The following is a 25,059-nucleotide window of genomic DNA, read 5'->3' as shown; positions in this document are numbered from 1 at the left end:
TTCCCTCCCCCTGTGTCATTCATCCCCTCTGGTGGCCCCCAGCGGTTCAGCACTTGCTCCCCTTTGAGCCCTATGGTAAAGCTCACACCTTTGTGGGGTGACAGGTCATGACAAACTCCCACTAGCAAATCCACAGCCCCCCCCCATACCCACTGCAGGGGATGTGCCCCCTTGCAGAGCACCCCCAGTGGGGGGGGATGGGGGGCACTAGCTACTGCTTGATAGGGGTCCCTGTTCCCACTGACAGCAGAGGGGAGCTGGGCCTATGGGCAGTAGTAGGAGGGCACCTGTTTAGGCCTCTGAATGCCCCTGTTCCCACCTAGGGCCCTGAGAGAAAAATTAAAAACCCCCTTCAAGGGGGTTTGTCCCACTCTGACCAGGGTCAAGAAGAGCGAGGCACAGGCCCCCCATGATCGATGCCTGGAGCAAGCAGTCAGCTGTTCCATGGTGCTTTATGGTCCTGCTGAGCGTAACCAGGCCCCTGTCTGCACCTTCATTAGGGAGCGAGTCCTTTTGCATCTAGGAGTCAGGCCTGCTCAGGGAAGGATCTTACTGCTCTTTGAGAGGTAACGGTTTCCCAGTAGTGCTTTACATAGCGACCTCATCAGTATTCTGATCCTACATATGGGGGAATTGAGGCACATGGCAATGAAGTATCTTGTGCACAGTCATTGGCAGAGGTACAAATAGGTCCCGGCTCTCCTGCCTCATAGGTTCAGGTGCTAGGATGCTGACCATGCTGCTTCCTCGTAAGCCAGGTGAGAGAGAGCCCTGAACAAGGATTCAAGAAATCTGGGTTCTAGTCCTGGTCCTGCCACTGGCTTGTTGTGTGACCTTAGGCAAATCACTGCTCTACTGTGCCTCAGTTTCCCCATATGTAAAATGGGGATATTATTACTGTCTTCCTTTGAGATCCACTACTATGAAGCACCTTATAAGCACTAGCTCTTATATGATTAGTTTATAGAAGACAATCTCAACTCCTAGATTCATACATTTTAAAAGCACAAGGGCCTCGTAGGATAATCTAGTCTGCCCTTCTGCAGAACACAGGCTAGAGTGTCACCCTATGATTCTAGGATCTAACGCCCTCTCCCCGCCAACTGTTAGTTTAACTAGCGCATACCATTCAACTCACAGCCAGCCACTCTGCATTTAAAAATACTGCACTTTAATGAGCTCTTAAATAGAAATGTCACTACAAAAATATACAGAATAGAAAAAAAAATGCCCTTGTTTGGATTTCCACTTAACTCATGCCTCATGCCACCGGGAATGTGTGATCTGCACCAAGTTATCCTAACGTTCTGGTCTCCAAAATACTTCTATGTATATGTGCTATTAGCACTAAGATTTAAACACACAACAACAAAAAAAACAAAAAACAAAAAAAACATCCAAGTTATTATAAAGGAGTAACCAGCAGGAAAAGGACTCTTCCAAGGAAAGTCCAGAGCCTCCCGCTCTTGAAACCTTGCCCGTAAAAAGAAATGAGGCTGTTCTGGAGGAAGTACTTTGTTCATACTCCATCAGATGACAGTCCTGGTTCTTTCCCAGGGCCTGAAAGTCCTAAAGTTCTAGGACTCTTACCCCAACAATTCCAGAGTTTCGCAGAGAACAGTACCAATTTCGTAAACTAAGATCACAGCTGGATTAGACCCTCTGCTGTAACACATGCAGCATGGGTAGGTCTATCCTGCAATCCTAGGTGTGATTAGTGCATGGGAAGACATACCTGCACTAGCTTTATCTGCACACGCATGGCTCAAAATTGCCAAGTAGATGCATTGCTAGCCCACATACCCAGGGTCCCCGTACAGTCCACACTGACACGTGCCACCACATCTACACTGCTATTCTTAGCCATGCCGGCATGTCTACCCGTGCTGCAATACTTGGATTACAGGGTAGCCCTACCCCTACAACTGTTCTAATCCACCCTGGAATTTGGCGGCTTCCAATCCCTCTGTGTGTGGGTGTGTGTGTGAGAGAGAGAGAGAGAGAGAGAGAGAGAGAAACACACATAAAAATGTATCGTCCAGTTTTGTCTAAACATTTTAGCTTATACAATAACCCATTTCCTGTGAGTTACTAAATGTTAGAACCAGAGCTTTTTTTTCTTTAATATAAAATATAAATTTTTCAACAAAAAACAAACATCTCTAATATCGCCCCGAGAGATTATATTACAAATGCCAATAAAAATAATCTTTGTTATTCCTCATTGTTGTTAGACAGATATACAAAGTAGGCACTCAAATCTCAGGGCAGAAAAGAAGTAGCATACAGGAACTGTGCAAACCCCAGTGTCCATAAACACTGACAAAGTAGCATGATGCCATCTGGGTACAGCAGTCATGCATCTGTAGGTACCTGAAAGATGCAGCAAGTCTCCCATCAAAGGGTTTCCTCCATCCCCCTCACAAGGGCCTGAATCCAATGCCCATTAGGGCCAACAGAAAGACTCCTGTTGATTTTAATGCCCAAGCAGGGCTGGTGAAGTTAACTAATTGGATGTGAATTCGGCAGGGTGAGGAGGGAGATTGGGTTCCAGATCCCACTCGGAGATGAAAGTCTCAGCCCAAGAAGGCTGGCTATGAAGCGGAAGGAGTGATGGGTGACCGGGTTGTGAGTCAGGCCCCTGAAAAGCTGGAGCTCAGATGGCAAGCCCAGTTCCCTGAAATGCAGGGCCCACGATCTACAGCATCCACTTTTCAATTCAGGTTTAAAGCACAAAAGCAACGACAACCCTGACTTAAGGCGACAAGCAGCCCATGACTGGGCCGGGTGGCCTTCAGCTTTTTCTCCCCACCAAGCTCGAGAGAGATGCCAGGGGGGTAGCCCTGGAAACTGAAAGCCCCTAGGCTGGGTACAGCCCAGGCAAACTGCCCTCCCCCTAACCCCAGCCCCATAACCCAGGGCTGAGGCTCCATGTACAAGGAGCACTGGGAAAGTTGAGAACAAGGCCCATTCCCACTCCATTGCATGTATCAAGATGGGAGCCACAGAGCAGGAAAGACGACGGAGCTTGGGGGACACAGATGCTTGTTTAATGGGGACCTGGCTGCGACCCACCAATCCCTTCCTCAGAGACATCAGGTGGTAACCTGACCTAGGTCTGCCGTGATGGCAGATAGGAGAGGCTCCCACCCCTGCACCAGTACCCCCCTAAGCTTGTGCTGGAAACACGCTGTAAGAGAAACTACTGAGCAGCTTGGTCCAATCTACTGAGAGCAGAATTGCCATTGTTCGAGGGTAGTAACGGAGGACAGAGGCTCCCGGGACCACCCGTTACCAAAATTGCCATTACCAGCCGCCTGCAACTTGCATGCTGCCCAGATGACTGGAAGAGGCACAGCTGGGTATATTGTTCAGCCAACAGAGTTCCTAAGCTCCAGATCCCGACAATCCCGCCCTCCAGGGACTCTCCCGTCGAGACCTGAACTCCAAGGCTTAGAAAGCAAGCTCTGGAGGTAGCACAGTAAGTACCTAGCGCCGGGACATGCCCACTGCCTCAAAGACCCGCCCCAGCACATTGCTAGCAGGACAGCGCCAAGTGCATCCGGCTCTGGCGCCGCACGGCAGCTTTCGGATCAGAGGCCAGGTCTACATTCCACACACTGCTCTAACTACGTCGCTCAGGGGGGTGGATTTTTCACATCCCTGAGCAACGTCGTTATACCGACCTTAACCCGCCCTGCGGCTGATGGGAGAGCTCGCTGTAGGCTTAGAATGTCTTCACCAGCAGCGCTACAGCGCTGCTGCCGATGCAAGTCTGTAGCGTAGCCCTGCCCGGAGATGGGAGCTCGGGAGGGCTCCCCGTAATCTACTGAGGATGGGGTTCTCTTGCTCCCCCTTTTCCCACCCCCCTTCTGAAAGATTCAATTATTTTCCCCTCCCCTCCCGCTTCAAAAGCCTCGATAGAAAGGGTCAGTTGGGGAATCCAGGCAGGGGGTTACAAGCTTTGCAGAGTTGCCGCTCAGGGACGGGTGCCAGACTGACAGTGCTGGAGATCAGAGGCCAGCAAGAACCCAGGGGATGGGTACAGCATGGGCAGCGGCAGGTTAATCCTCGCCTGCCCTTCCACCCACATGCCGCCCCTCTGGGGGAGGTACGCGAATGAGCCAGCCTTATCAGCTGAGTAAGTCACCCTGGGGGAGCGAGGAGGGTGAAGGTGCATGAAAGATCAGAGAACGGAGACGGAGACAGAGACAACTCAGATGGAGCAGCAGCAAAAGCGGTTGGACCCAGTACCCTGGAGTGCCTGCCCCGAACCCTGCAGTAACAGAACCCTACTCTGTAGGTTTTGCCGAGCGGCGCTAGAGAACACTGGAGTTGTTCGGTTCCCATCCAGAACCCACCATCCGAACCCCGGCCAAACACCCAGATTGGGGTGGGGGGGGCTTAGCCAGACTCAGGGCCGGGTGGGGGCTCTGGGATCGGGCCCAATTTTGAGGAGGTAGCACTTGGGAGGAGCCAGGGTTATCTGGGCACCCACCACTCTGAGCTGTGTGAGTGGGAGTGAGCCCTTTGGATGGACGGGGTTGCCCGGTTCCCTTTCCTGCAGCCACAGGACGGGCAGCTCCCCGCGGCAGGAGGAACAGCAGGGCCCAGAGTCTGTTGAGGTCCCCGCCCTTGGTCCGCTGGCCCAGCGGCCAGATCCAGTTCTGCCCGGGGCGCTCTCCCATCTCCAGCATGGCAGCAGGGACGCAAGGCCATCCAGTCTTCGCGGCGTTTCGCCTTCAGGGGGCTGGCGAGAAGGGTTCCGCGTGCTGTCATGGTGAGGCACCCTAGCAGGTCCCCTCGCCTGTCAGTCACCCAGCCGCTCTCGAAGCAGGTCCAGCTCCTCCGCGAGTTCAGCGAGCGTGGAGGCAAAGAGGCCACGCTGATGGGGAGAGTCAGAGACAGACAGACAGTCAGGGCGGCTCAGGGCTGGCTGAGGCCACACCGGGAGCACGTGCAGCGGCTAGGCCTGAGTTGCAGGCCCTAGAGCTGGTGACCAGGCGAGCGAGAGACTCGGGAATAGTGCAAGGGCTTGGGGGGACCCGACTGGCTCCCCCTACAGCTCTGCATCCTAACCCAAGGCAGCCCCGGCTGGAACAACCCGGGCAGCTAACACGGCTCTGCTCCTGCCCCTCCATCCTGTTGCAGGCTGGGTGCCTGGCGCAGACCCACCAATACCTGTCTATCCTGACCTGCAGCAGATGCTGCTATCCCAGGCCTGCGGATCCCCCCTGTACACCCAGCTCGGCCAATGCCCCTCCAGCTGTTCCAGCCCTGGGACTTTCCCATACAGACAAAGTATTTTACACAAATCACCGGAACAGCCAGGCCTGGCACAAGCCCACTGGCCAGCTGCTGGGGATTTTGAGTCTTCCGGCTCAGGCGGATTGAGATCACTAATGAGAGCTAAGCCATGCCAGTGGCCAAACCAGAGCCACGTTCCCCTGCCCCCCAGAGAGCCGTGCTACGTTCTAACGCCTATGTCCAGGAAACGTTTCGATGCTCTCGGCAGGCTGTGCTGGGAGAGGGAGCACCTCAGTAGTTCGCGAATGGCCAGTGTGCAGCAGTGCTCTAGAGGCTCAGCCGGGGAAGTCTGTTTCTAATCACAATCTTTTTAAGGAAACCGAAAGTGACAGGGCATCATCAACCACTTATTTATGGGTCCCTCTTTCCAGAGGTTTCTCATGTGGGGCTCTTCGATGTTTGTGTACCTATGCCCCACCCCCAGCTGGGTCAGCTGCAGCCTCCCTGGATCAAAAAACCTGGGCCCAGCTCTGTTTTGTAGGGACCCTCTCTATTATCTGTTCGGATGGCACCTAGCACAACAGGGCTCTGCTCTCCAGGTGCCATCGTAACAAGAATTAATACGGGAATCAGGACTCCTGGGTTCTCTTGCAACTGACTTGTGCCACCTTCACTTTGCCTCAGTTTACCCCTCTGCACAAGGGGGTATTAATACTGAACTACCTACAGGGGATACACAAAGTATATCTTCATTACCATCCTTGGCCTGTCCCCACACCCGGATTCGACAGAGAGGTAATTTGCTACTAATCTACAGTTTTTAATCGTACACCCATCACTGTGGTATCAGACCCCGAAGCAGGGCAGGATTATCCCCATTTTACACACGGGAACTGAGGCACAGAGAAACTAGATGACTAGCCCAAGATGACCTAGAGAATCAGTGGCAGAGCCAGGAACAGCCCCCAGATCGCCCGAGTCCCAGGCCAGTGCTCTATCTGCTAGGCTATGCTGCTCCAATCAATAGCAGTGGGACGCACAAGGAGTCTGCGGTAGAGCAGAGAAGTGGCTCCTAGGTCCCAGCTCAGAGCCTTAACCCCACAGCCACCCTGTCTGCTAATGTCCCCGGTGCTGGCGTTACCTGAACTTCCTGGCTCCCCCGCAGGTAACACCTTCTCCAGAGCCGGATCAGGGGGCCCACAGAGGCAGGAAGTAGCAGCCCCTCAGACTGCAGGGGGCAGCCGCTGGGACTGCTTCTCAAGGACCGGTCCTGTTCGCTGAGGCTCTCCGAGGACTGAGCCCGCCGCCAGCCCTTTTTGGAAAGCGAGCCGTTCTTCCAGGGGAAGAGGTGGGTCTGCGGCGAGAGGGCCCCCTTGGCAAACAGGTACATGGTGCCGTTCCCAGACAAGGCAGCTTCCAGCTGGAGGGAGAGAGATGGTGGTGGTGGGGGAAAAATCCACGACAGTAAAACCCAGCAGCAAAACAGGGTGGGGAAAACGTGCTTCACCCACAGCAGGATGCTTTAGTGAACCTGCCTAGGAGAGAGTGTGGACTGGGGGCTTCAGGACTCCTGGGTTCTATTGCCAGCTCCACTAATGACACAGGAAAAGTAAACTGAGGCTCAGAAAGGCCTCGCAGCCCTCAAGAAAACCCAGCTGTCCTGACTCCTACAGCCCCATGGCGTGACCGCCAGGCAACACTCCCTGCCCCCAAAATTGCTCCTCGTACCCCCCACCCCCGTGTGTTTGGAGCCCAGCGCACTCACCTTATCGCCCCCTAGTGGGGCAGATTTGCCATTTGGAACAGTGGTGCTGCCGCTGCCCCTGGCATAGGCTGGATTTCTGAACTGCGCCCTCTGCTGGGTGGTGTAGCGCAGCGCCCAGTCCCAGATGGTGGGCAAGTAGGGGCCCCCTCTCTCCTTCGCCAGGCGGCCACCCTTCTGCAGGATCTCCAGGGGAGGGGGCTCCCGCCAGCCGTTGACGGGCGCGTAGATCTGGTTGGAGGCACGGTGCTGAGGGATGGACAGGGAGCGTGAGAGGTGTCACCACAAGGAACAGCGAATGCACATCCATATCCCTTCGCTCCCCCACACCCGCACGAGAGGCTGCACTCCATATCCCACTGAGGCTGTGCCAGGAGCGGGCCTTTTGAGGGGACTGTTATGCACTGAGGATCTCAAAGTGCTTCACAGAGGTGGAAGAGAAGCACGAGCCCCACCCTGTTTGATGGGTGGGGAAACTGAGGCACAAAGAAGAGAGAGAGTTGACTCACCTGAGGTCAGGCACTGAGCCAGGAATAGAAGAATTCAGGAGTCTTGTCTCCTGCTCTAACCATTAGGCTGTGCTCCCTCCCAGAGCTGGGAATAGAACCCAGGAGTCCTGTCCTCCAGCTGCCTGTTCTAGGCCATACACCTCACTCTCCCAGCTGGGAACAGAACCCAGGAGTTGCATTAACCACGGCACCGGATTTTCCCGTTCTCCACCCGTGGTAGGATAGTGCTTGGGGCAGTGATTGCGGAGCAGCCGAGTGTTTCATTGTAGCTGGGAGGCTCCATGCTGGACCCACCTGATTCCTGCGATCTCTCTCCCACTGGCAGTTAAACAGGAAGGTGCTGAAGAAGGGTATGTAGCTGCTGTCATGGAGGGCCACCAGGTATGTCTCTGTGAACTCAAAGGATGCTGGGAACTGCTGGAGCAGCTGCCACACGCAGTCCAGGAAAAGCAGAAACACCGGAGACTAAGACAGAGGGGAAAAAAGTACCTCCCTGAGGAAACAGCAAAAATGCAGCCAACTCTAGGATGGGACAGAGCAGCTCCCGAAACAACCTGCAGCAACACTGCACAGCGATCGCTCTCCCACCACTGAAAAGCAGCTGCCTCTGGGGTGGAAAGTAGCAGCTGCTGACCAGCCGTGCAGCAAAGCTGCAGAGATTTACCCAGAAAGGAAATACCGTCAAACTGCTCACGGCAACACTGCGATTGACCGGGGCAGCTTGAACAACCTGCCCTGGGGATCTGAGCTCAGGCCCTGCCCCCACACAGAGCAAACGACCTGTGTTCCATCTCCGGCTCCTTAGCATCTGGGCGCCTCGCCATCTCCAGGGCATTTATCCCCACAGCTCCCGGGAAGTGGAGCAGGGCCCTTATCCCATCGGACGAATGAGGAACTGTGGTAGAGAGAGGGAGCCGACAGCACAGCGGGGAAATCAGACCAAGGAATCCAGAACATCCAGGCTAGCACGGAAGCACCAGGCCATCTCAGCCAACTTCTGTCCAGCAGTAACCAGAGAACGTCGCCCAGCGACTCCTCCACCGAGCCCGTTAGCTCGCGGCTGAGCTAGAGTGCGTCTTTCGGCAAGAGCCCAAACAATCCCCATGCAAAAGCTTCAAACAGCACCAGAATCCAGCGTGGGCCGGTACCGGTGTCATTCACAGACTGCCCAGCAGAGGTCCCCACCACAACAGTGGAACCTGAGCCAAGAAAACGAAGTCTCCCACTGGACAAAGCCTAGAGGGGTCGCTTGGGTTTGGTTCTGACGCCGCAGCTACCGCCGATCCCCACCCAGCCATCCCCGCGCCTTCCCAGCTGCTGCCTCCACAGCCAGTTGCTCCCACCCAGCCCCCTGGTCCCAGCCCCACCATAACAGATTCCGACATGACTGGTGGCAGAGGGAAATCCAGAGCCCAGGGTGCTTGGGCAGGGCAGACGCTGGGAATGCTTGGATCAGAGCCGCTTTCTGAGTCAGGTGTCCCACCGGCCCAAGGCAGAGGAGGGAAGGCAACCGTCAGTCCAGGGAACCCTCTCGGTTTTGCACGGCCATCCAGCCACGCTCCCAGCCAGCTGTGCTCGGAGCAGAGCCCACATGCCGGGAGATTATTCGACACCCCGGTGCCACCTGGGCCAGGCTGGTAGAACTCCCGTCGCTCTCGAGTGCCCCCCGTCTGGCCAACGCAGTCGGGCATCAAGCCGGAGCTGCGCGTGCTCTGAGACTCACCTCCTCGCGGTCGTTGTCCCGGAGGAGGTTGAGGCGCTGGAGGAAAGGGTGCCCTGCCACCACCCACTCCTTCTGCAGCAGGCTCTGGAACCCAGACTGGGTACGGGCATGGGGATCCCACAGGACCTGGACGAGGGAGGCCAGCAGGCAGTTCAGATCCCGGTCGTCTGACTCTGCGAGGGGGAAGGGTACAGACCATGAGGGACCTCGGCTAGGGGTCAAGAGGAGCATCATGGCTCCACTGTGCACAGACCTCTCTGCTGCAGCTGCCAACGCCCAGGCTGATCGGCAGTAGCTCTGGTGATGTCCCACAAGGATCTGGATTGGGACCCACCCAATGATCCTCTATCTGTCCCCGATTCCCAGAGCCAGTCAGCCCGCCCAGTGGCCAGCATGGAGCCTGTAATCCAGGCACCCCTTGGTGCCAACAGGCAGAGGGCACAGGGGTTGCATAGGGTTTCCCAGGGATCAGATATACGCACAATAGTTCACCCAAGGGTGACATGTGAGGTCTCTACCAAGAACCAGTCACCCACTGGCCTTTACACTAATTGCGAACTGGGTGGATGGATAATATTTAGGGCGTTAGGGATCTGAAAATTATGTTCTTAAAGTCTTGGACTTAAGGCAGGTCACCAGGAGGTAACAGACACTTATCTCCCTGCCTGACCGTTTGGCTACCGTGTATTGTATGCGACAGGTTGGAGACCTATTTGCATATTGAGCCAGTGAGGAAATGAGAAACTGTGAAATCTACAAGAGGAAACAAACAGTGGGGGGAGGGGAGGTGTCTGACAAAGGGTGGGGCTGACATATCTTGGGGATGCAAAGAAACGGCACTGGGTCCTTCACCTAGGAGCCAAGCTGGACCCCGGCTGTAAAGTGCTGCAAGGATTTGGGGTGAGCATTGCTCTAGGAGACAGGAGAGGACTTGGTTAATTCGGGGGCGCTCTAGAATGCCTGCTGTGAGGTGTAACCATTTGTTTACTGCCATTTGCTACTCCTTGCATCTCTGGGCTTGGCCATGGAAACCCAGCCTCGGTTTCACCAGAAGCAGATCTAAGTGCTGAGTGGTGATCTGAGTGGGAACTGGGAAGTCGGGGTGTGCTGCTTCTTTGGGAGCTGCGAGTCGGTGAATGCTGCCAGTGGCCAGTGCACCAGGGCTGGACCCTCCACGGAGATGCTCGGTGTGCCGATCGCTAGCCAACAGAGCGACAGCAGGGCCCACACGACCTAGGACTAGAGGGGAGTGCTTGCATTGCCTGTGACTGGTGGGGTCGGGGAGACAAGCCTGCCTCACGCAAAGGACAGGTAGTAGCGAGGTGCCTCCCAGCCCTGGGTACTCCCAGGAGGCATCACAGAGCCTGTACCCAGGAGCTCACCCCAGTTGCTTATTCCCCTCTCACCGCACACCTGGCCCAGCCTCAGGGCATCCAGCCTGTGCCTGGGCCAGAGGAGGGAACGACTGACTCTACCTTGCAGCATGATGGAGCGGGACCTCTCTGCCAGCAGGGCGGCCACCTCGCACGCTTTCCTCACACAAGCCCTGCAAGGAGAGGGGGTCATTACTGACAACGAAGACCCTGCAGACAATGGGAAGCAAAGGACCCCCTCACCCCCCAGCACCATCTGAAATTCATCCAGCCAGGCACGGTCCTGCAAGCCACTCCCCCCAAGGAGCTCCACTCCCCCCGGCTGGGGACAGCTCCCAACAGAGGCATGGTGGTTACCCAGCCCCACCCACCTGCCAGATGTTCTGTAGGGCTCATGTGCCTGGATTTAAGGTGTCAGCGTATAGGGGGGCAGCTCTCACCTGACGTGCTCCAGCCAGCGCGTCCCCTCCAGGGCAGAGAGCCACTTCTCATCGGCCACAGAGGAGTCTGAAAGGAGGCCACGCCGAATTACTACCTTGGCTGCTGAGGGATTTATCCGGCCTCCCTCCGCATCGCGCCATGTTATCATTACTGGGTTTTAATCCTCACCACCCCCTTGGCAGGGAGCGGATGATTATCCCCGGTCAGATGGGGAAAATGAGGCACAGAGGAGGTAAAGTGACTTGACCCAGATCAGATGGAGTCTGTGGCAGAGATGGGAACAGAACCCAGGTCTCCTCAGTCCCTTTGGGCTGCCCTTTCTGTGGCAGGTCAGGAATTGTCCCAGAGAGAGGACAAGGAAGAGACCCTCCAGTCCCATCTGCCTCTCGGCCAGTGCTGAGCTGTGCTCTGGCTTCGTGGAGCCCTGGCTTCCTTGCGTCAAACAGCCAGCTGCTTCCAGGAGGGGAGTGACGGCCTTGGGGTTACAGTATCGGCCTAGGCAAATCATGCAATTCCCTGTGCCTCCCTTTCCCCCTCTAAAGCAGGGCTAATACCTCCCCACCTGCCGGGGGATTGGGAGGATATAACCCAGAGCATCGAGACACTATGACAACGGTGGATCTAGACAAGCACCTCGAGCAACAGAGGGGAAACTGGAAATCCAGCACAGGTGCATCAGATACAAACTAGTGATAACGGGCCCATGATTTCCAAGTGGGATCCAATCCAGATTGCCCAGGTTCTCCCAGCTGAAGAGCTGGTTAGTTGCTGTCTGGGATTCGCAGGCGAGCGACTCCTATTGAGAAGGGATCTCAGCTCCGGGACCGAGGCTAGGTCTCACCAGGAAGGCAGAGGGCCCGAAGTTTGAGGTAAGAGAGCTGGATCTCTGCAGGGCTGGGCAGGTCGGCGGCTGTCTCCACTATCACGCACTGGGCGTGGCCGGCGAGCATCAGCGCTTCCACAGACCTGTGCAGAAACGCAGCCGCGCCGGGGAGGTGGAATCACTGCTTTGGTCTGGGTTATGGAGCCCTGCAGCACAGCGCCCCCTAGTGCCACACTGGGGCTTTGGGGTCAGCACCGGCTATGAGGGGACAGCACCCCCATTACATGACCCACCCAGCTCCCTGCAGCACAGCGCCCCCTAGTGCCGCACTGGGGCTTTGGGGTCAGCACCGGCTATGAGGGGACAGCACCCCCTATCACACCACCCACCCAGCTCCCTGCAGCACAGCACCCCCTAGTGCCGCACTGGGGCTTTGGGGTCAGCACCGGCTATGAGGGGACAGCACCCCCATTACATCACCCACCCAGCTCCCTGCAGCACAGCACCCCCTAGTGCCACACTGGGGCTTTGGGGTCAGCACTGACTAAGGGGAGAGCAGCTGAGTTTTCCTTATCAGAGGGGTAGCCGTGTTAGTCTGGTTCTGTAGAAGCAGCAAAGAGTCCTGTGGCACCTTATAGACTAACAAACGTTTTGCAGCATGAGCTTTCGTGGGTGAATACCCACTTCTTCAGATGCCGAAGTGGGTATTCATCTGAAGAAGTGGGTATTCACCCACGAAAGCTCATGCTGCAAAACGTTTGTTAGTCTATAAGGTGCCACAGGACTCTTTGCTGCTTCTACTGAGTTTTCCTTGGGAGTCTTCCACCCCAGCTCCCCTGAGCTCCCAGGCTGGAGCAGCGCAGCCCCATTCCCACATCCTCGTACCTCACGTCTTCCTTCTCGGGGTCTGAATCGGCGTGAAAGCCGGCGGCTCTCAGCAGGTCGCTGCCTCCCGGGTGATGCCAGCACAGCCTCTGGGGAGACAAAGGGAAACGGAACGAAATGAAACTCCACTGGCCCCACGCCCTGGGGCCTTGTCTTCCACCTTCCTCCTCTCCCCCCAGCTCCAGGGACCTGCCTTCCCCTAACTGGCTCTGTGATACACCCCCACCAAACAACCTGGTGGAGACCCTCCCTCCTCAGCCTTCCCTCCCTGGCTGGTACAGGAGTGGTGTAGTCACCCATTGATAGGTGGCCAGCTTCATAGGGCACCGGCCGCAGGGAACCCAGCCTGGTGTGTGGCGGGGGGAGGGTCTCACACCTTATTCCACCCTGCTGGCCAAATGCGCCCCTGCCTCAGTAAGAACCCCACCCTCCCACGGCACCCCCCAGTGGTTGCCCCATCCCCAGAACCTGGTGAGGCTGTTAGGAACCGCCCTCCCCTGCCCAAGGCGGCAGCTCACAGCCTGCTCCCGGGGCAGGAGACGCTCACCGGGATGCGCCTCGCGTTGAAGTGGCCGAAGGCCCTCTTGAGCTCGTTGTCCAGGAGCCTGCTGGGGACCCAGAGGTACTTGGGGAGGCTGCGGGAGGAAGCGGAGTTGGAAGGGAACCGGCTCAGAGCATGTGCGGAGGGCTGCCGGCCCATCTCCCCAGCCCGGGCAGCACTCCCGCCTCGCCCCAAGCCTGTTCAGGTGCTGCACACAAACCTTACAACCAAAGTGGGATGGGGGACCTCGAGGCCTCTCCCACCCCATTACTCCGGCACCTGCCTCCTTCCCACAGCTCCCCCTTCGAGCACTCTCAGACCTTGATAGGAATCACCTGCCCTTCCTCACCAGGTCTGATATTCAGACAGGGCTAGATGGCCCCTGGCCCTTAAAAGGAGGCAGATCTCCCTATTACAAGGCCATTCCCAAATGCCGGATTGTAGGCAGGGTACCTGCCACCCCCCCAACTCACAAGACTTCCGCGGATCCATTCCACGTTAACACGCACAGACGGAGAAGAGAACTCAGGGTCTGCTGGCCCACAGCCAGCGTCCCTCCCACACGTGCTAGAAGAGAGCTCCCAGCAGCTCTCCCCGGAGAGGCCTTCCAGCTCTCAGGAATTTGACAGCCAAAGGATTTTCCCCAGAAAGCGTCGGTTTGTCGAAACCCGGAGCTTTCCGCATGAAAGGTGGTTAGTTTTGGCTCATTTTGTGAATCAAAATCATTCGGGGGGAAAACTCCAAAGTTGTCAAGATGTTTCATTTTGATATTTGCGAGATGAGGAATTCCAGTTTTCCGGTTCAAAGCCCCGTTTCGTTTAGAAACTTGAGCGAATGAGAGTAAAACAAAAATGTTAAAGGGCTGAAATCGGAAGGAAACAAAGTTTTTCCAGTTCAGGAAACGTTTGAGATTTTGACTTCTCGCCCCCAACCATCCCTGCCTTCGGGAGCGAAACATGGTTCGAACAGAGGAAGCCACATGCCCCTGGTTATGCTCAATCCGGTAGGGGGCCATCGATACGGACCTGGGACTGTAGCCGAGGGCTGAGCACCGAACCCGCTGAAAAAAGGGGGTCCGAGGGCATTCCCGTAGCAATTACTGGAGCGCACCCGAAGGGGCTGTGACCACGGGCGCTGGGGGGGGGCAGGGCCCTCCCACTTTTTACCAGCCGTAAGGGCGAGTGATGGGGGAGAGGAGCGAGCACGGGGCGGGGCCTTGGGGGGGGGGGAACTGGCAGCACAAGGGCAGGGGAATGGGCAGGATGGCATGGGAGGGGATAGGGCCACAGTTTAGGCACCTCTGCCCCCCCCATTTTTAGGGCGCTTCCGCCGCCTCTGGCTGTAACACGCTCCCATGCTGTGGGCCAGGGTCAGAGCTATCCACGAGGATCTAACTCACCCCCCGACTCCTCCATGCCGGGGGAAGGGGGGGAGACGGACGATGACTGGCAGCTGGGCCGCGCTTTACCTGGTGGCCATGTCGAAGCGCTCATTGACGGGGCTGACCCTCCAGCCAGCAGCCCCGAGCCGCCTCAGCTCCTTCTCCCAGTCACAGGGCCTCTCGAAGAGCAGCGTCGGGGGGGACGACGACGACTCCTCCGTGCTCAGCCAGGCGTTCTCTGAAGCCGCACAGGAGGGATGGCTGTCAGGGACGAGCCGGGTAGCGCCTTGTGGGTCCTGCCACCCCAGGGATGGGCCCCTCAAGCTGCCAGGGCCTGGGGGATAGAGCTACACGCCCAGCGGAGATGCCACTTACCCAGGTTCCTTATAGCACCAGTGTCGTACCACTTCCCCGCGCTGGCGCTGCTGCTCTCCTGAGCCTGCACGATGGCCAGCGTCACCTGGAAAACAGCAGCAATGGGGGCACCTCGGCAGGGGACCTTCAAGGAGTCTGGGGCTGTGGGCAGAGTGCCAATGGGAGGGCACAGGGTATGTTGCCAGGATGGGGATCCAGGAAGGCCTCCAACAGGGCAGCGCTTGCAGCACTGACCCACGGAGATTTGTAGCCCAGGACAAATAGCCAGCGCAAGTCACTGCCGCTGCAGGCCCATCGCTGAGCCAGACAGCTGAACAGAAGGGTCGTGACGGGACCCCGGCCAGCCCCGCTGGAGCGGAAACCCCGCCCCAAGCTTTGAATCTGAACGTGGCCGCTCGGGGCTTCTCTCCTGGGCAGGGCGTGACAAGCTGGGTTTTCAAAGGTGCCGAGCTGACAACCCCCAGTGAAGTCAATGGGAGCAGCTGCTGGCGGGTCCCAGCTAAGGCAGAGAGGATAGCCGGGGACGCTGGGTGTTTCAGGGCATCAGAGGATGGCTAGACAGGGGTCGGGGAGGGAAGGGTGCGGTTTGCCTTGCCCAGGGTTCTGCGGCTCTGACCCCTGCGGGAGGTAGATTCCTCAGGAATCCACGGACCTCGGGAAAGAAGGAAGAAACGAAGCATCGTGCTCCAGGTCACGCAGGCTGGATCTGCCCTGCAGCTGGGCGGTGCCGCTCCCGGCCTGGGGAGACACTCATAAGCGGGCTGTAAACAGCCATGTGGACGCTGGGGCCCGGGCTAGTCGCCGGAGTCCAAGCCCGCCCAGCCCCCGGCTGTGAGCCGCCCTCCGGCCGCAACGCCCCCGCTGCTGTCTTCAGCACGGGAGCTCAAGCGGGGCTAGCACGAGTCTGCCTACCTGCGCTGAGCAGTGTGGACATCCCCGCCCCGAGTCAGCGGCAGGCCCGGAATAGGACCTCGCCTCCCCCTACACGGCTTCATCCCACTCCCCTCCTGGTGCTAGGAACTGAACCCAGGATTCCTGGCACCGAGTCCTGTGCTAATCCACCAGACCCCACACCAAGGGGTCAAACAGTCCTGAGGGCCCCATCCTCCCACCCAGGCAACACACAGAGCAGCCCAGCCCGAGTCCCAAGCGGGTCCAGCTCAGAGCCAGTCCGCTGGAGGTGCCCATCCGTATCCGAGGGTCCCGAAGCCCTGAGCCGCCGGGCCCTGGGAATCGCCGGCCGGGGAGGGTCTGCGAGGCGGGTGCCCCTGTCTGCAATGGCAGCTGCTCACCTGACAGGCCCGGGGCTCCAAGCCGCTGTCGCGGAAGCGGAAACGCAGCACCCGGAAGTCCCGGCAGTAGAGGACCAGCTCCTCCGGGATGAACTTGAGGGTAGAGCTGGCCGTCAGCACCTTGGCCTTGGTGACGCTGTTCACTGCAGGGGAAAGCCAGGTGGAGGAAGGGGGCTTAGACCCAGGAGCCAGGCAACAATCAGCGTCAGACTCGGCCCCCAGGGCAGCTGCATGGAGATTGCTCCGGGCCGGAGGGGTGGGGGGGGTGGGGTAGCTGACAACGGCCTATCAGGATTGCCCTGGTGATGGGGAAGCCCGGGGGAGAGCACACGGCTCACTCCCAGAGCGGCCCTGCAACCTACGCCATGGGCAAGTCTTCCTGCGCCACCCCCCGCCAAGGCGGCACGGCCCCAGCCCAGCCCGGAGGTAAGGGGGCAGTTGGTTCGCCATGGCCCGGCCTTGGCCTCTCTGCCACTGGGCCAGCCCATGAGGGGGTCACAGTGCCAGCCGGGGGGGGGTGGATGCCGGGACGGAGGCAGTGAGCCACACGGGCTGAGAGCTGCCAAACTCGTCACAGCGGTGGAGGGGACACGGCTTGATTAGGTGGAATGGAATGGTGGCCCCTCCTGCCCCCCTTTACCTGCCACCAGCCTCCCGATGCAGGGCAGGGCCACGTCGTGCTCACTGTGCAGGCAAGTGGAACAGCGAGGGGCCTATGCGAGAAAGGAGCAGCGCTCAGAGACCATCCCCACTCGCCGACCCCGGCTCCACGGCCGGCACCGGGGACCCACCCCGGCACCACGGCCGGCACCGGGGACCCACCCCGGCACCACGGCCGGCACCGGGGACCCACCCCGGCACCACGGCCAAGGGGCTCCGACGGGCCAGGAGGATGGTGTTCGCCAGAGAGCATCAGGGCTGCAATTCAAGTGGCCGCCGGCATCGTCCCGGCCCCGCCAGGCCCCCCCCCCCATTGCCCAGCCCCCACCAGGCCTCCTCCAACTCACCCCCACCGTGTCACCCGGGGCCGGCTCTGGCACGAAGGCGACTCTCAGGTTGGTGCAGTACAGTGTGCCCAGGATGGATCCTTCGCCATCCCTGGAGCGGACGATCTTCCTCACGTGAGCTGCCGCTTCCAGGACGTGTTCCCCTGCAGGGCGGGGGCAGGGTGAGCTGGGAGAACGCTGTGGTTTGGAATGACCAGTGAAACCGGCTCCTCGGGCGCTGGAAAGGAGGGGGCCAGAGGCAGGAGCCCAGGGCTGGCTGGAGAGTGACACAGAGCCGTGCGAGAGACTGGGCTAGGGGCGTGCAATGCCACAGGGGTGAAAAGCACACCGAGGGGCCAGATCCTTCCCAGGCGTAAACTGATGGAGCTCTGTGGGCTGCAGCAGAACCAGGTGGATTTACCCCAGAGGAGAATCTGGACCTTTCAGGATGAGACATCCAGCCTGGCCATAACCAGACCAGGAAGGCTTTGTGCCCACAGCTACAAGCCGGTGTAACTGTCGGTGTCTAGGTCCGAAGGCCTGATCCTCAGGGGGCTGCAGTTGGAGCGGCTGGGGCTCAGCGCTGCTGCAAAGCAGGCCCCAGATCAGGCAGCGAATCGTACCCACAAGCGACGACAAGCAGAACTGCGGGGAAAAGGGTTTGCCCCACAGAACGCCTGCCCAGGGAAAAATGGAGGCTGTGCTCAGAACAGCTGGCCCTCGGCTAGGGGGTTGTGTGTGCGCGGGCGTGTGCTCTTGACCAAGGATCCTTGCATGTGGGCACACAGAGCCCCCGGCATGGGGCAGGGCGGGGAATGGGGGGCGGGGCACAGAGCCCCTAGACAGAGGTTACAGTGAGTCCCTGAAATAGCGGGGGATGGGATGGTCCACACCGGGAGCGGGGGAGGGGGAGAATGAAGGGATGCAAACAGCCCCTGGTGTGCAAAATGAGCTCAGCCTGCAGAAGCTGTGTCCCGTGTGACCCTCTAGCACAAGCAGAACCCAGGAGTCCTGACTCCCATCTTCCCGCTTTAACCACTGGGCCTCACTCCCACCCCAGAGCTGGGAGCAGAACCCAGGAGTCCCAGCGCCCGGTCCCCTGCTATACCCACCAGACCACACCGTCACCCCTCAACGGCAACACGTGTGGGCATCACAGAGCCGCCGGGCACCCAGCCCCCTGCTAAAGAGCCTGGCTAGAAAAGCCAAACATGGACCCGCCCCAGCCCAGGCAGCGTGGCCGGTGGAGCGGGGGCCCTGCCGCTCACGCTGGGCAGGAGAGGGAACAGGGGCCTTTGTAGCTGTTCTTTGCTAGTCACAAATTCAGCAAAGCACCTGCTCCGGCCACTGCCTGCAGCTCGTTACCCTAGCCAGAAAATGCCTTCAGACAGCTGCTGCTCGGAGCCCCGATTTAACCCTTCAAGCCTCTAACAAGGAGCAAGAGCAAAAGGCTCTTAAGGAGGAAGGGGATCAGGACTGGGCCCAGCTCAGTGATTTTTATAAAAGATACTAAAGCTCCGTAGTATCCGAGCACTCGTCCTTCAATGGATTAGCCGTCATGCACACCCCCGGGGAGGCAGGGCAGTGCTGTTAACCCAACTGTCTACGTGGGAAACTGAGGCACAGGGAGGCCAAGGGCCTTGCCCAGGGACAGCAGTGATTTGAACCCAGTTCTCGGTTAGTGTCCAAGCCCGCGGACCATCCTTCTTCTCTACTCTCCAATCATACTCCAGGAGGCCTGCCTCCCTCCCAGAGCCAGGGAGGGAACCCAGGAGTCCTGGCACCCCACCCCTGGGCCGACAGCAGATCCAGCAGCTGTTGGACCCTGCAGTGCCAGGCCCAGTCGCCGCAACAGCTGTGAAGTGGCTGCGGCCAGGGAAGGAAGGGCTCCTCCACCTGCCCAGGGCGCTCACAGGTCTGGACACCAGCGTGTCACATGCACAGGCCAGTGGGGAGCCTTGCCCGCCTCCGTGCGGCTAAGGAACAGGGAAGAGACACCACTGCTGCCGCTCCTGTCCGGTGCTCGGCGGCAGCACGGCCTAGTGGCTAGAGCCCTGTGTGACGACTCAGGACACCTGGGTTCTACACCCAGCTCTGGGGCAAGTCACTGCCCTGCTCTGTGCCTCAGTGTCCCCACCTATCAAATGGGGATTGGGATACTGAGCTCCTTTGAGATCTGCAGCGTGAAAGCGCTAAACTGGAGCTAGGGATTATTATTGGAACCGTAGTGAAAGCCCCAAGGAAACTCAACCGGGGGTTCAAAACACAAGCCACCTGCTCCCCCGTAGCCAGCGGGGATACCTGGGATACACGGGAAAGCCTGGCAGTTCCTGTTTCGCCCGCTGTTCATGTCAGAGGACTTTGGACCTCTCAGCTGTAAAGAAAGAGAACAGGTCGCTGTTAGCTGGATGTAACCCTTTCTTTACTGCGGGCTAATGCACCGACATTGGAGAACCAGCCGGCATCTTTCACGGTCTCCGGGGCAGGGTCGGTCTCTTTAGCCTAGGGCCATATAATGGGGCCCCCAACTAGGGCACTGCAGAGCAAATAATATTTAACCCGAGCCGCTAGTTAATTATTTCTTCCCATCTGCAATCCTGACTTCTGACCCCATCCCCTCCAACAGCACAAGGCTCAGCCAGTCACAAGGGTCTCAGAGTGGCCAGCCTCTGAGATTCTATGGGGTATATTTCTTAAAGCCCCAACTCCTGGAGTCCTGAGCATCTCAGCTTTTATTTTTGAATGAAAGGAAGTTTCCTGGCCTGGTGGTTACAGGAAAAAACAAAACAAAAAAAACCCAAAACACGACCGTTAAAGGGTTTGAAACCAGGAGGCAAAGAACAAGGAACCAAACATTGACTTAAAAATCAGGAGATTTTAAAGCCCATCTCATGATTATTTTGGGACAGGGCTTGTGATTTTTATTTGTTTGAATGCTTGGGGCTGGCCACACTGGGATCTACAAGCAGTGGCTCTTACCTGGAAACTCCGCCCCCTCCCATTCACAACCATACGGCAGAATGGTGATGGCATGCACGAGAGATAGCGTGGTCTAGTGGATAGTGCAGCGGACTGGGGCCCAGGAGAGCTGGAGGGGTCTATTTCCTGCTTGGCCACTAGTCTGCTGGGTGACCTTGGGCAAGTCACTTCCCATCCCTGTGCCCCAGATCACGAGTGGCTGTTCAGTGGTGGTGGTTGTTTAAATGGGGCCAAGCAACAATATTTTTAAAATCTGATGCTTTTGGGTGGGGGGTGGCCTGAGCACAGGACCAAGACCCAGGATTCCTGGGTTCTAGTCCCAGCTCCAACTCTGACTCCCTTCTGGGGCCTTGGGTACATCACTTCGCCTTTCTAGGTCAGTTTACCAATGGGGAAACTGAGGCACGAAGAGATTAAAATGATTTTGCCCAACATCACACAACAGAGCTGGGAATAGATCCACACTCTCTCTTAAACCACACTCCTCTCCCAGAGCTGGGAATAGAACCCAGGAGTCCTGGCACCATCGCTGACCATTTTTAAATCAGGGTGGGGCGTTTTTCTAAAAGATCTGGGTGAGGAATTATTCTGGGCAAGTTCTCTGGCCGGTGTTATGGGAGGCCGGACTAGACGGTCACAGTGGTCTGTCCCTTCTGAAACCTACAATTCTCAGCTAGCCACATGGCTATGCTGGTTTGGCTAATCCCCAGCAAGCCAAAGTCTCCTGACCACTAGTGCCAGCTGAGGGCGCAGGGTAAGATCTGAGTGCCACGCTACCAGGGAACAGCTACACAGTGGAAAGATTAGCTGGAACAAAACTGCCTGAAACCTAAACCACAACCGAAGATTATCTGGCATTTTTGTTAAGCAAAGAGCGAGCAAACAAAGTGGAACTGCCGCAGAATATCTTCCTCTGCCCGATCAGATAGCGAGCCGGAAACCTCCTTGCAGCTGTAAACAACCTTCAGGGCCCAAAAGAGCGCAAGTCAAAGTCACTGCAAATGTAGAATCCAGAAACGTTTACCACCCTCAGCCCCAGGGTGAAAGGGACGAGACTGACAGCCCCTGGGACCTTGGCAATCTCTGAGGAAGTTTGGTGGGCACCCAGACGCACTCCCACCCAACTCAGCCCGATCCTGGAGAGATCCCCTATAGGGCAGAGAGAGGAGTTTCGTCTCCATGGCCCACTGGTAGCTTGCAAGGCCAGATCATCAGGTCTGACCTCACTTCTAAGGCTGCCAGAAAGAGGAGCCAGTCAGTGCCGACTGGCATTTTAACGCCCGGCACCTGGCCGCTAAGAACCAGCCTGAGGCAGACAGATCTGCTGCAACCCCTCTGTTAACACCTGCAGCCCAACACATGGAACGGGGACACGCACCTTGTTCCCAGAACCTCTTCGCAGAATTCCATTTTTTTCAATAATTTTTCACAGGTGTGTGAAATTATGTGGCTCAGGCAATGGGGGGGGAGGGTCAGGCAGTAATTGTTTAATGACATCAGGGGCTAAGACCCCCAAAAGTTAAAGCTTTATCGCCACTAAAAAAAAAAATTCAACATCACATCTCAAAATATGCAACGTAAACAGCCTTAAAAATCACACTAATAAATTCTCAAGCAACGTTGTTCTTACTTTGCCTAGCTGTACATTTCGATTATTGGCCATGGAAAGATTTTTTCGTTGGGTGGCACGCGCGCATGGAGAAATCGACGTTCATCAACATTTACTAGTAGAAATCTAATCCGGGCAAACCTACCTCCAGGCTCCCTTCCCTGGGATACGCTGCAGCACAAAGCAGTCTGGATATTCCTGTATTGCGCCCCAGCCAGGCGAATGAAGGACTCTGATCCCTTCTCTCCTGCCTTTTTTTTTTTTTAAATCTGACTTTTTAACAACATTCTTTCCGTGTCCTTGAACCGGAGTCCCCCTTGGCTGTTGGCTACCAACCTCCATCCCTGAAGTGGCTGCATTTCTCCAATGCTGCAGCCTGCATGTTGTTATTTACATTACAATAGTAAAGTAATACCAATGCAAAGGGGGTTTATACCAGCATAGCTTATTCGGCTACATTTACAGAGACCCCTTTATAGAATAACTACATCCTTACTAGGGGTTGTGCTGCATAGCCACTGCAAACAGCTCTGGTTAAAGTTAAGAATTAGATACCTTCATGGAGGCTAGGTCCATCAATGGCTATTAGCCAAGAGGGTCACAGATGCAACCCCACACTCTGGGTGTCCCTAAATCTCTGACTACCACAAGCTGGGACTGGATGACAGGGGACGGATCATTCACTAATTGCCCAGTTCAGTTCATTCCCTCTGAAGTACCTGGCACCAGCCACTGTCAGAAGACAGGACACTGGGCTAGATGGACCTTCGGCCTGACCCAGCACGGCCGGTCTTACCTGACGCGCTACTAAAACTGTGTGAAAGAGCAGCCCTGAGTAACTGGTTAGTGATGCCACCGAGCACATGGGAGGCTCAGTGCCCCCAGCTGTGCCATGACAGCAGGTGAGACATCCCCCAGCCGCGAACCAAAATGTTAGGGGTCAGCAAGCTATTCATTCCATGCGAGGTTCTCCCTGGGGTGGGGAGAACAGCTGGCAGCAAATTGCTAAATTTCCTAACCATGAGGGCTACTGGAAGAGAGTCCAAAGAGGAGTGGCAAAAAAAATTATTTAAAGCACTGAGCAACAGATGGGAGGAAGCGGGGTTAGGAAGTTTAGCTCCTAGGGTTGAATTTCCTGCAGAGCCACAGACTTGGGCAAATCACTTGGCCTCTGTGTGCCTCAATTTCCTCATCGGGATAACTGCTCTGCCTTACAGGGGGCTGTGAGGCTAAATCCACTAAAGACTGTGATGTGCTCAGTCAGACAGGATAGTGATAGATTCCTAGAGCTTTAGCGAGATAGGGAACAGCCTTGGCCTAACTGACAGGTACCAGTACAGAGCTCATACTCCCTGGCTCTTTCCATGAGTAGATCTCAAAGCCCTTTCAAAGGAAGTCAGTATGATTACCGCCATTTTACCAGTGGGGAAACTGAGGCCCAGAGCAGGGAAACTGAGGCACAGAGCAGGGAAGCAACTGGCCCAAGGTCACCCAGCAGAGGCAGGAACAGAAGAACCCAGGCCTCCTGAGTCCCAGTGCAGAGCATTGAAAAGGTTAACCAAGACCTGGGTGTTCCCCCCCCCACCCTTTATAAAGTGGTTTTCTCCCCCCTTGAAATCACAGCAATGATCACCCCTCCTTACTGTCTCCTCTTGCTCCCCCCATGTGTCTGTCTCCACCTGCGGTCACCTGCCTTCTACTTAGATTGTCACCTCTTTGGGGCAGGGCAGGGGCTGTGTTGTGTTTGTCCAGCGCCTAGCACGGAAGGGGGGCCTGGGCCAAGGCTCCACGCAACACAAACAACAAATGAGGCTTGTTTGAGTCTTTAAAGACTCGCCGGCTCTCCTGCCAGGGCGCGCTTGGCTCCTCCGTAGCATATTTCTGCTCGGCGGTGGAAAACAATCGTCGCATTATGCAAGGAATGCGCAAACTTTCCCTGCCAGCTGACCCGCTCCAGCCCCACGGAAGCGCTGCGCGAACTCGTGGCGCGCTGGAGGTTTGGGGAGTCAAGAAGGAATGGGGGGGGGTCACCCCGTTTGGAGCCGTTGGCAAGAAGCCGTGGACAGCGCGAAAACTGGTCCCAGGAAAGGGGGTGGGGCGCCCCTGCCCGGGCTCCGGAGCCGAGGACAGAATGTACCGTGTAAACAGCCCTGCTAAAAACGAGCGAGTTTCGGCCAGCCACACGCGGCGCTTGGCATCGGAAAGACCCGAGCCCGGCCAGCCAGGCGCATGGGGAGCGGGGCTGCTGGCTGGAAAACCCGGAGCTGGGCTTGGGGGGTGCCAGGAGCACGAAACACCCCCCCACCCTCCCCGGGGGCTTGACGGAGCTGAAAGGAGCCGCGCCCCCCTGCAGCCCCCCCCACTGCAATTTTAACACCAAGGCTACAAAACAAAGGAGGGGGCAATGCTACCCCCCGCCCCCCAAAAATCACTTTGCTTCCAACCGCCAGAACCCCGGCTGGAGACACCCCCAGGACCCAGGCAGGGTGGGAGACTCCGCATATAAACTTTTTTTCATACCGCCACCCTCGATGCTGGAACGGGGGGTGCCCCAGCACCCCCCTGGTTTGAAGGAGTTTTTCCTTCCATCCTAAAGGGTTTCCAGTTTGGTTCAGAGGCTCTCAGCCCCCCCCCTGCACATGGGTGCAGCCCCCCCCCCCCCGCATGCCACCCTTCTCTCCCTCCCCCCCCCAGCATTTCAACCCCTCCCCCCTTTCCACTCACCGCAGGGCCCGGCTTGTGCTGCTGGATTTTAAAGGAGTTTTTGGAGCCCGATAACATGGTCGAGTCTCTGGCTGCCCCATAAAACCAAACCCAGCGGGGAGGAGACGGGGGGGGGGTGAACCCCCCAGCAGGGAAGGGGCCAGTCCCAGCCCCCGGCGGAGACGGCAGCGCGCTCAGTCCATGGCCGGGGAGGTGCCCGGTGCGCGCTGGCCCGGGAGAAACTCGCCTCCCAGCCGCGGCAGGAGGCAGCCCCAGGTGGGAGGATGCAGCGGGGGCGGGGCCCGTGGGCCCTTCTAAGGTGCTGGCGGGGGGGGCGGCTCCGCTCAGCTGCGGGTCCCCCCCGCCCTCGCCCGGGGAAACTGACCCGCTGGGTCCTGAGAAGAGGCTGGAACCTGCCGCAGTCTTAAAG

The 25,059-nt window shown here is 57.5% G+C and overlaps 1 protein-coding gene across 3 annotated transcripts; it reads right to left on the bottom strand.

The window, feature by feature from the left end:
• Window positions 1-1,150: 1,150 nt before the first annotated feature.
• Window positions 1,151-24,957, bottom strand: MTMR11 (myotubularin related protein 11). 3 transcript variants are annotated; one of them, XM_044991165.1, is made up of 17 exons: window positions 24,651-24,957; window positions 19,640-19,712; window positions 17,360-17,502; window positions 16,993-17,065; window positions 16,353-16,495; window positions 15,061-15,145; window positions 14,773-14,923; window positions 13,311-13,398; window positions 12,764-12,852; window positions 11,897-12,021; window positions 11,055-11,121; window positions 10,648-10,787; window positions 9,242-9,414; window positions 7,813-7,983; window positions 7,013-7,258; window positions 6,389-6,667; window positions 1,151-4,885 (listed from the first exon to the last, which is right to left on the bottom strand). In XM_044991165.1, exons 1-17 carry the CDS (start codon window positions 24,705-24,707, stop codon window positions 4,811-4,813), a joined length of 2,178 nt encoding a protein of 725 aa, XP_044847100.1. In that variant the 5' UTR covers window positions 24,708-24,957; the 3' UTR covers window positions 1,151-4,810. The 3 variants fall into 3 exon arrangements, with proteins under 3 accessions (XP_044847100.1, XP_044847101.1, XP_044847103.1); XM_044991166.1 differs by having other exon boundaries at window positions 10,717-10,787; window positions 24,651-24,955; XM_044991168.1 differs by lacking the exons at window positions 14,773-14,923; window positions 15,061-15,145; window positions 16,353-16,495 and having other exon boundaries at window positions 17,022-17,065.
• Window positions 24,958-25,059: the final 102 nt, after the last annotated feature.

Source organism: Mauremys mutica, chromosome 17 (assembly GCF_020497125.1).
Source record: "Mauremys mutica isolate MM-2020 ecotype Southern chromosome 17, ASM2049712v1, whole genome shotgun sequence".
NCBI classification, from domain to species: Eukaryota; Metazoa; Chordata; order Testudines; family Geoemydidae; genus Mauremys; species Mauremys mutica.
Note: the sequence above shows the minus strand (reverse complement) of the source record. Positions and strands in the feature narration are given on the sequence as shown.

Excerpts from the sequence above, each read along its gene's own strand:
- MTMR11 (XM_044991165.1), bottom strand. The coding sequence starts at position 24,707 with ATGTTATCGGGCTCCAAAAACTCCTTTAAAATCCAGCAGCACAAGCCG. Across the intron at positions 16,496-16,992 it reads CATCGGGAGGCTGGTGGCAG|TGAACAGCGTCACCAAGGCC; the intron begins GTAAAGGGGGGC and ends TTTCCCCTGCAG. Across the intron at positions 7,259-7,812 it reads AGAGAGATCGCAGGAATCAG|CACCGTGCCTCCAACCAGAT; the intron begins GTGGGTCCAGCA and ends TCCATCCCTCAG.